At 40.0% G+C, this 12,983-nt stretch overlaps 1 protein-coding gene across 4 annotated transcripts in view; it reads right to left on the minus strand.

The window, feature by feature from the left end:
• CEP128 (centrosomal protein 128) overlaps positions 1-12,983 on the minus strand; it is a 250,130-nt gene that overhangs the window by 37,474 nt on the left and 199,673 nt on the right. For all 4 annotated transcript variants that reach the window (XM_067462949.1, XM_067462950.1, XM_060757262.2 and 1 more), the window contains one exon: positions 10,850-10,873. In XM_067462949.1, the coding sequence (XP_067319050.1) occupies positions 10,850-10,873 (24 nt within the window). The remainder of the gene's footprint in view (positions 1-10,849; positions 10,874-12,983) is intronic.

Here is a 12,983-nt window from a genome sequence, read left to right on the forward strand (position 1 = left end):
TTGCTGCCTCCCTCCCACTTATAAGGGAAAGAGGAGGAGACAGGAAGGAAGGGGGAAAAAAGAGATGCAGGGAGGGAGGAGGACTCCTTCATGTGAGGGGAGGGGGCATGCATGCACTCAGGTTTGGGGAGAAGGCTGTATCCATGCATGCGCTTTGACTGCCTCCCTCTTGAAATGGCAGCGGAGATGACAGTGGCCTTTTAGGCCTCTCTGGAGGTCTTCGTGAAGGGAGCTCAGGTGGCTCGTAACTCAAATCTTGACTTGTATTTCAAAGCCAAAAATTGAAGGAGTGAGGGCTCATATCTTGGAAAACTCGTATGTTGGTGCCCTTGTAAGTCGAGGTTTCACTGTACTTTCAAAGTAAATACCACACAATTAAACAGGATTAACCCGTTCAAACCAAGAACATATTTTTTTCAGATTTTGTTACAAAGTATAGTCAAATCTGCAAAAGTGAAACCCAGGAGGCTGAAGCGGGCCATGCTTGCAGGGAGAGAGTAGGGAGGGAGGGAAGGGCCTTAATGTGGATGATGACAGGGAGGCCGAGAAAGGTGGACCACAGCAGGGAGGCCAAGAGGGAGCTGCTCAGGGAAAATTTGCTTTGACATATGTGCTTTTTGAGTTAGGAGCTTGGTCACAGAACAAATTAAACTCGTATGTCAAGGTATCACTGTATACATATTGGTTTCTTTTATTCGATCCTATCAATGTTATGAAGTGTGTCACGCAGGATCTCTAGAATGAGATGTTTGACAATTTCTCATTGAGAAAACCATGGCATAGAAATTGAGAGCCCGCTGCAGAGAAGCAAAACAAAGTTTATGGGAGAAAATAGAGCCAAAGTCTAGCAAGGCAAGCAAGCCAAACAGTACCTATAGAAGATAAAATATGAGTTCAGTCTGGAAACCAAGATCTGAGGGTTGTGGTGGATGAAGCAATTGTGGGGTGTAGCTGAAGTTGCAGTAGCGTTTGGTATGTAGATTGAGTCAAGCTTCATTCTATCACATAAAAAGACTGTGTGCAGCCTAAAGCAATGTCAAGTAAACAAAATAAACTCCACCTTTAGAAAATATCCCTTTTATTGAAGCTAAACCACTAGGAATTTTAAAACAAACATTTGTTGGCACTGAATTCCAAAAAAGAAAAGAGCTGCCCGCCAAAATAACGGAACTTTCAGTCTAGACTCCAGATGTCTTTGGATGGGATAAAACACATTTTAATAATCTTAAAAGTATGACTTCCCTTCCATGTGCAAATGAATTATTTACCTCACTTCACAATCAAGTATCATAGGTCCAATCAGGCCCAAGGAAACAGGAGTTTCTGAAAGTCCTAAAGCAGCTAAAGTATATTGGGTCAGAGTAGGTGACTAGAAATGAATGAGTTCTAGCTCTGTGTAAACTACAAGAAGTTGCTGGTGATAATGCAGGTATTGATATGTCTGTCTGCTGAAACAGCCACTTGATAAAAGATTGACAAATGCACACAGCCTAGTAGATTAAGAATGCTTAACAAACCTTGGAAAGGCAGAATGGTACAAAAAATGGCACAGAAAACATTTTTCCATTAAGATTTTGGGAATACGGTGTGAGTGGAAATTTCCATAGCTGGGCCTAGTTCAAAATTGTCATATAAACCTGACTGCATCCCTGATCAATATAAAAAGAGGTATATTAGAAAAGAGATGATCACATTTTTTCGTGTCTCTTTTTCTTTCCCATGATTTTTATATCTCTTCTGTCTTCCCTCTTGTTTCAATTCTGCTGAAAACCAAGGGTTTTTATTTATTTATTAGGGGAGAGGAAATCAGCCAGCATACCACAACTTTTTGGTAGTGATGAAATTGATGTTTAAATGCCATGAAGTTTAGAATTGCTAGGTTATTCAGAATGCTTTCAAATGCTTTGAAGTAAACAAGGTAGAGAGAATTTTATTAGAGAAGATGAAATGTAGAACCTGAGTGTATAGGATATAATCATATTCTTATTCGAGATGCATTATTAGTTGCTTTGTCAATTATGCAAACTGCTGGTACCCTTTTATTCATATTGCATTGCCTTGTTGATTGCACTGTGCTGCTTTAATGGATTTTCCTTTATGTTCTTTTAAGTTTAAACCACTATTCACTTATTTTTTTATTTCATATCAATAAACAGTTAGAATTTCTTCTGAAAATCCCTGTCCCTAGATTACCTACATCCACTGTTGCACTCCAGCATTGAAAGCACTTTTTCACGCAGCACCACACCAGAGTCCAGTACTTCTATATGAAAATATTTATTGAAGAAAGCAGGTAAAAAGGGAGAAATGGCATTTCAAAAGGGAGCAGCGGAATAGGAAATACAAAATAGTAGAATGCCAAAGTATGTAAAATCAAGAGAACCTAAATCCACAGCAGTACTTTAACGAAAAATCCATCAACCAGAAAGCAAGAACTTTTCCAAGGTAAATCCTTCAAGGAAACACATTATTTATTTATTTATTTATTTAGAGCCCACTTTCTCTCCCCGAAGGGACTCAGGGTGGGACATGAACCAGATAACTTGAAAATGCTTTAATCATGAACTTGAGAGCAGAGACAGGAGGACAGCCATTCCTGTCTCCTCTGAAAGGCATGAAGTTAAGTAAATTAAGTTAAGTCCAACCAAGTAGCCATGAGATTATGTCGAACGCATCTGGGCCTCAAGGTCTTCTCACGGAATCTCTCAGAGAGTCTAATTAGCCTTTTTTTTTTACTCCCTCTGTTCTCAAGCCTAATCTAGCTTCTTGTGAAAACTCTCCATCAGCCAAAGGCTGTTTCCCTTTCCCCTGTGGAATCCAAAACATCTGCCCCTTCTGGGGTCTATTCTGGCTGCAGTTCTTTCCTGACACTGACAACCTCATTGACATGTCAGAGAAATCAGAAAAATCCTCAGCCACTTGCTGAGCTGCAACACCCACTGAGGTGCAATTCTGGCCCCAGATTAAAGTTAAGAGGATATGCTAGCAATGTTTAAACATTTGAAAAGATGTCATACTGAGGAAACTTGTTTTCTGCTGTTCCAGAGACTAAGGGCAGTTCTACATAGACACTTTATCCTGAGATCTATCTGAAGTGTAGAATTTTGGATTGGCTATGGGACGGCTTTTACCGCCAGACCCCAGTGCACTGTGGAGGTGAGAAGGAGTCCTGATCATCCAATGGTGCCAAACACCACTGAAATGGGAACATCCACATCTGTTGCGGGTGCTTTGAATGCACTTTTACTGCTTCTTGGCAGGGGGTTGGACTGGATGGCCCACGAGGTCTCTTCCAACTCTATGATTCTATGGCAAGGCTGGTCATCAAGCAGCACCAAATAAAGTTTGATGCTGTAGCTAGATAGTTAGGACTCTTTCCCTCTTTCATAGGAGCAGTAAAAACCATTGCTGGGCTGATTCAGAATTCAGCACTCTGGATTGCCCTGGGATAAAATGTCTATATAGAACCCCCTCCATGATTGGAAGCAGGTAAGCAACCCTGAGAAAGACTTGTGGATGGCACCACAGTAAGGTGAAACAGACAGTCTCTTCAATTCCCACTACAGCTAATAAATGAATGTTCTTATTCCTAGCTGCACGCACTAAACATATTTCAATGATTATTATTATTATTATTATTATTAACTTTATTTGTACCCCGCGAGCATCTCCCGAAGGACTCGATGCGGCTTACACAGGCCGAAGCCACAACACAATACAATAGAAACATAACAAAGCAAATTAAAAGCAAAACAAATCAAATCAAAATTAGCAATACAACAGTAACTATACATCGGGACAATATAAAAAAACTGGTTCGGCCGGTGAGAGGTACAAGGTTAAAAGTGCTGAAATGGTAGGAGGGGCGTCGGGATTAAAGTACGGTGTGCAGCAATATTAACTGTGCTAAAGTGCTATTAGGACTTGGGATGGGGGTTCCTAATCCGGGAAGGCACAACGGAACAGCCAAGTTTTCAGGTTCCTTCTGAAAACTATTAGTGTAGGGGCCTGTCGGAGATCTTTTGGGAGGGCGTTCCAGAGTCGGGGGGCCGCCACGGAGAAGGCCCTGTCCCGCGTCCCCACCAAACGCGCTTGCGACGCAGGCGGGATCACGAGCAGGGCCTCCCCAGATGATTGAAGCGAGCGTGTAGGTTCGTAGATGGAGATACGGTCACGTAGGTAGGGTGGTCCCAAACCGTTTAGGGCTTTATAGGTGAGCACCTGCACCTTGAATTGGGCTCGGAAGATGAAAGGCAGCCAGTGGAGCTCCTTGAACAGAGGGGTAGACCTCTCTTGATAATGAGCTCCAGTTAGCATTCTGGCTGCTGCACGTTGGACCAGCTGCAGTTTCCGAGCCGTCTTCAAGGGTAGCCCCACGTAGAGCGCATTGCAGTAGTCCATTCTAGAGGTGACCAAGGCATGGACCACCCCGGCCAGATCAGCCTTCACGAGGTATGGTCGCAGTTGGCGCACGAGTCTCAGTTGCGCAAAAGCCCTCCCGGCTACCGCCGACACCTGAGCCTCAAGTGTAAGCGAAGAGTCCAGGAGGACACCCAAACTGCGGACCTGAGGTTTCAGGGGGAGTGTAACCCCGTCCAACACAGGTAACCACCCTATACCCCGATCCGGCTTACGATCGACCAAGAGGACCTCTGTCTTATCGGGATTGATCTTCAGCTTGTTCTTCCTCATCCAGATCGACACAGCGGCCAGGCACTTGTCTAGCACCTGAGAAGCCTCCTTGGAGTTAGGTGGAAAGGAGTAGTAGAGTTGTGTGTCATCTGCGTAGAGATGGCCATTGAATTATTGCCACAGCCAGTTTCCTGTACTGCATGAAGTATGATATAAAATTATGTGGTCTCACCACTCATCTATATTATTATTATTATTATTATTATTATTATTAACTTTATTTGTACCCCGCTAGCATCTCCCGAAGGACTCGATGCGGCTTACACAGGCCGAATCTATATGACTGGATTCACAGTGGAAACACTGCATCCTGGGTAAATCTGTTTTAGCAAACCATACTTTCCATTAACCCAGTCCACAATCTGTTGCAAACAAATGGAATATGGTAAGATAACCTCATTTTATACTGCAAAATATGTCTCACTTGAATGACTGGCAAGGTTTTAAGAAGGTTATTATGGCACAGGTGCTAGGAAAGGAAAGCTTATTTATATAACAAGCATAAAGGCACAGAAAGAACACTGGTTGGGATTTTGTTTTTTTGTTTTTTGCCATTCAAGAAATATTTTCCATTCATGCATTTCTCAGAATTTCCTTAAGGATCATAAACCTTCATTGGCAACAAACTATTTTGTAGATGAATAATATTTTACTAGAGATTCACAAAGGTCATGAGAAAATTATATAACGGCAGCTCAAAAAGAGAAGAGGAATAATGTGCATTGCTTCTGTGGAAGAAATACACTCAAGGATGTGGCATGGATTCTCTTAATTAGAATCCAGTATTATTAAGCAGATGATGCTGGGTGTGTTCCTTACAAGTTCATGCAAATGCCTGTTATAATCATATATATATATTAAAAACTTTGTATACAGTGCAATCTATTTTATCCTACAGATTTAGCATATGCAATAATATAGTGGGGCAAGAAACTGTGAGCACTAGAAACATTTCGCTATGTTTATTTCAGAACAACTATGTTCAAATGTATCCTTGTGTGTTGTTTCTTAAAATATGGTATGAGGCAAAAACATATGAATGGCTTTTTGCATAGTTCAGTGGCATCTCTTTGACTCCCACACATGCAAATTTGAATTAAAACAAACATTTCAAATGCAAGGAACACAATGTTCCTAAAGAGAGCTCTAAGTACTGAAAACAGAGTAAAAACAATATTGTAAGGTATGTATGCTATACAGCCAAAAACACCTCCCTCGCCAGACACTGGTTTTCCAAAATATCTGCCTTAGAGTGAAAAATGAAGTGTGGCGACTATAAAATGATGCCTTTTACAACAAAGCTTCATACTTTGGATAATCATTCTAATCAGAGGGAAACTAGTGGCATTTGTGCAAAACAGCTGAACCACAGGAGCATTGCAAAATTAGAATGGAGAAGATGTGTTTCTCCAGATATGGATGGACTGGAGTTCATTTAAACTTCTTATGAGTGTCTATGGCAAAGAATGCTGATCTGAAATGCAGTCCAGCAATTTCTGGAAGGTCAGGTGTGTCTTACTGCTGTTGTCTCCACAAAAACAAAGGGCATCTTTCTATCTAGATGAGTGCTTCTCACTTTTCCTAATCCCGCGACCCATTAATACAGTTCCTGATGTTGTGGTGACCCCCAACCATAAAATTCATAACTGTCATTTTGCTACTATTATGAATCATAATGTAAATATCTGACATGCAGGATGTATTTTCATTCACCATATTTGGCACAAATACCCGATATGCCCAAATTTAAATACTGGTGGGGATGGGGGGGGGGGGGGGAGAATGATTTTGTCATATGGGGGTTGTAGTTGCTGGGATTTATATCCAAGAGTATTCTGAACTACACCAACGATGGAATTGAACCAAATTTGGCATAGAGAATGCCCATGACCAACAAAAAATACTGGAAGGATCTGGTGAGCATTGACCATAAGTTTTGGAGTTGTAGTTCACCTACACCCAGTCAGCACAGTGGACTCAAACAATGATGGCTCTGGACCAAACTGGGCACAAATACTCAATATGCCCAAATGTGAACACTGGCGGAGTTTGGAGGAAATAGACCTTGACATTTGGGAGTTATAGTCGCTGGAATTTATAGTTTCTGATGGTCTTTGGTGGCCCCTCTGACTCCCCCTCATCACCCCCCCCCTAGGGTTCCCAACCTCCAGGTTGAGAAACACTGATCTGGACAACCATATAGCTGAAGGCAGTTACAGAAAATAACCCAAAAACAACAATGACCACATAGGTCTTCTTGGTACTCATGATACTTGTTGAGCTATTCTTCACTTTTTGAGAAATTCATAATGTTTAAGCTGCCTGCAGGCAGAGAAAACAACCAAGACCTCCACTTTATCTATCGCATATCCCACACCAGAAAACTCTGGAGGGTCCAGAGGCCATTTTCCAGAGGCAGTTGCAGCATCTCCCACTGAAGGAATTTTAATATCACACTTCTGGTTCTTCTTTAAATGTGATTTTTTAAAAAACCAAGATGGGAAGGGCTTTGTGCTATAGAAGAAGCACACTCCTTGGTTTCTGGAGAGATAATCATATATATATATATATATATAGAGAGAGAGAGAGAGAGAGAGAGAGTGAAGAAGACCCAGAACATTAAATGATTTTGGAAAGTTGTATTTGGAGTACATGCCATTCGATTCCAACCCATGTCTTACATCATCTTCCTTATCTACATTCATGCACTCTAAGGACCTCATCACATTAAGGATGGGATTTGCCACAAATTGTGCAGAATCCGGTGGGAACCTGTTGCCTCACTCCCCACCTTGCCCCTCCCCCCATCCCACGGGGGAAGCATCTGCCACTGGCTTTCTTCCATTGAAACACTGGAAGCTCTTTGTGTTGCTGCAGTAGCAGCAGCTTACCATGTTTTCACTTCACTTGTGGCACAGAGCCCCGCAGGAAGTCGATCTACGTCATAAGATGGGAATCAGTGGGCTCCATGCCACACATGAAATGAAAGTGTCATACAAAGGGCATTTTTGCCCATCAGATGAAACCCCTTATAACAAATTAGGTGAAAGGAAGAACCTCTTTGCTTAAGGTATCTATGATAACACATATTTGTTAAACTCGGCTACCAATGACATTCCACTGACATGTAGGAAACCTAGTTGCAAACCCTTCTTTCAGTATGTGAAGGTGGAGTTCCTGGTTCCTATTAGGGTAATAACAAGCCATAAAACTTGTTCCTAAAGTGAAAAGACAGGGACAGGAACGAATGAATCTCCCTTCCCCTCCAAAAATGTCCCAAATTGGAACAGAACAATCCTTACGGCTTATTGTTATGCTATTTTTCTTTTTAAAAAAGAAGCTGAAAAGATAGAGAAATGTGTGGCAATAGCAACTTACAGAGAAAACAGGGAGATTGGAGAGACGTACAACCTTTCTAACAACAGAATGAAAAATTAAATTTTAGGCTGTACTTTGCAAAGTAATGCAGAGTTTTGGAGCTTGTTTCTCTGATCCTTTGCTTATGAGTTGGAGAAATCCAAAAATTCCATATGTACTCCTGACTTTAGTATACCAGGCCAACAAAGAGAGGGTTGTATAAAGAGCAGACAGCATTACTCATGCCTGCTGGTCATTGATCATGGCCACAGAGTTGTAAAGAAGCATATTCAGTGGATTCTCTGGGATTTAGCTCAGAATCCTGATGTGACATTCTCTGGTTTTAATCTTTAAATCACTTTTAAGGTTTTTAAATTAAATGTCTTAGAGGTTTTACAGCATGCTTTGTAAATATCCATGCTTTACCCTGCTCCCGCGTTGACAGAAATGTGAAAAATTGTATCAACCTGCAGAGCCAACCAGTCAGAATCCATACAGCTACGGGGACCTACAGCATGCAGACACTACTAAGGAGGGAAATCTTTAGAATAAATGTATTATTGCCTGCTTTGAGTCACTGCAAATAGCAAGGGGTAACAAAAATATATAAAACCCAGAAGTCAAATGAGACTTCTGGATTTTATATGGATTTGTTACCTCTTGGGTAATAAGAGGTGGGGAAAGTAATCCCCTTTATTCTAAAGCACTAAAAAATCACCTGCACCAGTATCACATGAATAAGCTGAGGACTAGTGTCAGAAAAGGGATGCATCTAAATTGTAGAATGAATGCAATTTGACACCACTTTAATTTCTGTGGTTCAATGCTATGGAATCATGGGAGTTTTGCAGGGTCTTTAGCCTCCACTGCTAAAAAGTGCTAATGTCTTACCAAATGACAATTCTGAAAATTCCAGGTAAAATGTGGCAATTAAAGTGGTATCAAACAGCATTCACTGAACACTGTAGATGCACCCTGGGACTACAATAACAAGCTATGAATTGACTATTTTAATGAAATACTTTGGTAATTAATTTGGGAAAGGCAAGGGCTGTAATTCACTTCAGAAGAAAGTAATTAAGTTATGTCTCTTACTTGGTACAGGGTCTTTTTCATGCTCAGTTTGGAGGGAAATGGGAAGAGAGGAAGAATATTTCATGAGTGACAGCCTCAATTTGCCTCTTTATAAGGTTGTAGTGTTTTAACACTGTCAGCAAGAAAATGAATGCCACAGCTTTTCTACTTAATCAGGTGTAGAGGGGATGTCTACCATGATGAAGCCCCTCAAAGACATTCTTTCAACTGGAGGCCAGTGGAGAGGTTTAGGTTGGGCATCCCTTATCCAGAATTCAAAAATCCAAAATACTCCCAAATCCGAAGTTGTTCACATGGTTAGTAAAGATAGTGACCCCTCTGATTTCTGATGGTTCAGTGTATGCAAATTTCACTTAAAGCACAAAGTTATTGCACAGGCTATGTATATAAGGTGTTTTCAAAACAAATTATTTTCATGTTTAATCTTGAGTCTCATCTTCAAGACATCTCATGATATAAAAATGTAAGTATTCCACCACCACACCACCCCCTGGCTTTAAAAACAGTAAACAATCATTAATGCAGAATGTCTCATATATTCCAATATTTTGCTTTAAAGTAGATAGATATCATACCCTGTGACTTTTTGAAGAGCTGGGAACAGTGAACCAAAATAAAAGAGCACTAGAATTCACATGGTAGAACAACTAAAATGAATGGAGATAAAATAGTCTAGAGCAGAGCTTCTTAAACTTTTCCACTCAGGACCCTAAGGAATTTTTACATAACCCTGGGTATATAGGCATATAAAATCAGATATAAAAAAATCAAACATTTGCAAGCCTTGCTAAAAAGGAGGATTTTCCTTTTTATAAAGTACAGCCAAAGCATCTTCTGCAGAGTCCACTGTAAACAATGCACAACAGATTCATGTAAATGTCTAAAACAGCCACTAAGTGATGTTCAGATTTTTTTTTCAAAACTCCACAATGAGTTAAAGAGCCAGATTTGGGGTTAGGACACATAGTTTAAGAAGGAGTGGTATAGAGTGTAAATCAAGACCCACCATCTAGTACAGACTTTAAAAAAAACCCTTTTATTCATCACCACTACTGATTTCATTCAGTAATATCCAGGGAGTTCTTCCAAGTGATGCTTTGCAACATTCTGTCCAATGTGGAGAAGTTATAGTACCATCGGTGTCCCTGTGAAACACTACCAAGCTTGCCTTCTGGATAAAAGTGCGTAGCAAGTTAACAGCACATTTTTTACTACTCACATCTTCAAGAACCTTCACAGTCTTGGAAAGAAAAACATACATTGCTCTTCAGACCGGTGGTTGAAGTCATAATATTGTTTGGGTTTTTGGTATCCATACAATTGTTCTTTCAACATCCCTATGGCAATTTCCAAATGTTCTGTTAATACTGACACTTAGACACACCTGTTATTTTTAAGTACAGACATATCCTGAAGTGTTGTCTAATTTATACTTCCTGTTGACCTTTAAAATATGGTTGACGTTACTAACACATCTCCATATTAAGTGACCTCATGCGGATGTACTACAGCTTTTTACACACTGTTTGGTTTATTACGGCCAACTGGCAAATACAAAACTCTTAGAAGCCGATTCATAGTTTGTAAAATCTCCTTAACTGGGCCAGACCTATTTAGCTTTTTTAATAAATGAAAATACTGCAAACCAAATTTGTGAAAAAATGCAATTGAAAGAAAAATAGAGACATGAAAACCATCCACTTACTGTTTCCAATGCTGTTATTCGTTCCTGAAAAGAAAAAGAAAACATTATCAGACCGTATAAAAAGATAACCAAAGAAATATGACATATTCATAAGCACACACCTGTAGAAAGCTCTTTTACAAACTGTGGCCATACAGAATTGCCTTTACATATGGTGGTATTGGTATTTCTGCTCCAGATACTAAGAAATATATTTTGATAGAGCAGTATCCAAACATGCCTGGGGATGGGGAAATTTTTATCATCATTTCTCCAGGAAAAGTTGAAAAATAAAGGTAACACACATATATCCACCTGAGCCAAACCTATATAAGTGTATCCATTATTATTCACAGATTGTTCACAACAACATGGTGTTGGAAAGACATTTCTTTCAACATCTTCCCCTTTTCAGAAATTCAGGATTACATCTAAACGCAGACAAGACAAAAAGTCGCTGCAGATCAAAAAGTCTCAGTGCGTTGCTCTGCGAGACCTGGTTGTGGTCCAACATTAAACCTAGGAGATGTTTTTCATATCTTAGGTTTAATCATAGCTTAACATTACCATGCTTTCTTTCGTTCTTTTGTTTCAAGCATTCATAGTTTAAACCAAGAATTGACAATTTTGAAGAGACTAAGGGCCAATTTTTGACCTCATGAATGCTTAACAGACCACACAGTAAGCTTATGAGTTGGAAGGGGCCCCATAGGTCCTTAATCAGAGTAAGATCTCTATCACCAACAAGTAGCTGCCCAGCCAAGTTTGCAAAATTTGTTTTTTTGTTTGTTTTTTTAATCTGTTTGTTTGTTTTGTTCCGTTAGAAATGTAATACAATGTTCTGGTTGCGGATGACACGATAAATAAATAAAGCCTCTTTTGTGAAGACATCCAAAGAAAGATACATTCGTTGTCAACTGGTTCCATGACTGAACTGCTTTTATGGTCAAGAAGTTTCTTCTAATGTTAAATTAAAACTATATTCTATTAATAATAATAGTGTTAGGTTTAGGGTTAGTGGTTATGGCTCACTAATGGAACACTGAAGAAGGAGACAGAAGGCCTGATTCTTGTCACCCAGGAGCAAGCCATCAGAACAAATATAATTAAGGCCAGGATCGAAAAATCAGCTGATGACCCAAAATGCAGACTGTGCAAGGAAGCTGATTAAACCATTTATCATATCCTCAGCTGCTACAAGAAAATTGCACAAACGGACTACAAACAGAGGCACAACTCTGTGACCCAAATGATTAATTGGAACCTATGTCACAAGTACCACCTGCCAGTAGTAAAGAACTGTTAAGATCATAAACCTGCAAAGGTAGTGGAAAATGAACATGCAAAAATACTGTGGTACTTTCAAATCCAGACTGACAAAGTTTTGGAACACAATACACCAGACATCATGATTGTGGAAAAGAAAAAAAGTTTGGATTTTTTATGCTGCCATACCAGGTGACAGTCGCATTGATGAAAAACAACAGGAAAAACTCAGCTGCTATCAGGACCTCAAAACTGAACTGCAAAGGCTCTAGTGTAAACCAGTACAGATGGTCCCAGTGGTAATTGGCACACTGGGTGCCGTGCCAAAAGATCTCAGCCGGCATTTGGAAAAAATAAACATTGATAAAATCATGATCTGTCAACTGCAGAAGACCACCTTACTTGGATCTGCGCGCATCATTCAAAAATATATCACACAGTCCTGAACACTTGGGAAGTGTTCGACTTGTGATTTTGTGATATGAAATCCAGAATATATCTCTCGTTTGCTGCGTCATACTGTGTATTTGTGTCAGTAAAATAATAATATCCTGCTTTTTCTCTCTACAAGGAGACTCAAAGCGGCTCACATTAAAAGCATTACAATACAATTTAAAATATACAAATTTTAAAACAGTATTAAGCATCATTAGTATTGAAAACAATTCAGATTAAATCCATAAAAATATATAAAACGACAGCAGTGCCTGAAATGATCTTAAAAACCTTCATCTTTAAATGCCTGTTTGAATAAAAAAGGGTTTTAACCGCTGCCAGAAGGACAGCAGGGAGGGAGCCATTCTGGCTTCCCTGGGCAGGGAGTTCCAGAGTGGAGGGGCAGCCACTAAGGAGGTCTGCTCTCTCGTTCCCACCAACTGAGCTTGAGATG

Source organism: Anolis sagrei, chromosome 1 (genome assembly GCF_037176765.1).
Source record: "Anolis sagrei isolate rAnoSag1 chromosome 1, rAnoSag1.mat, whole genome shotgun sequence".
Lineage (NCBI taxonomy): Eukaryota > Metazoa > Chordata > Lepidosauria > Squamata > Dactyloidae > Anolis > Anolis sagrei.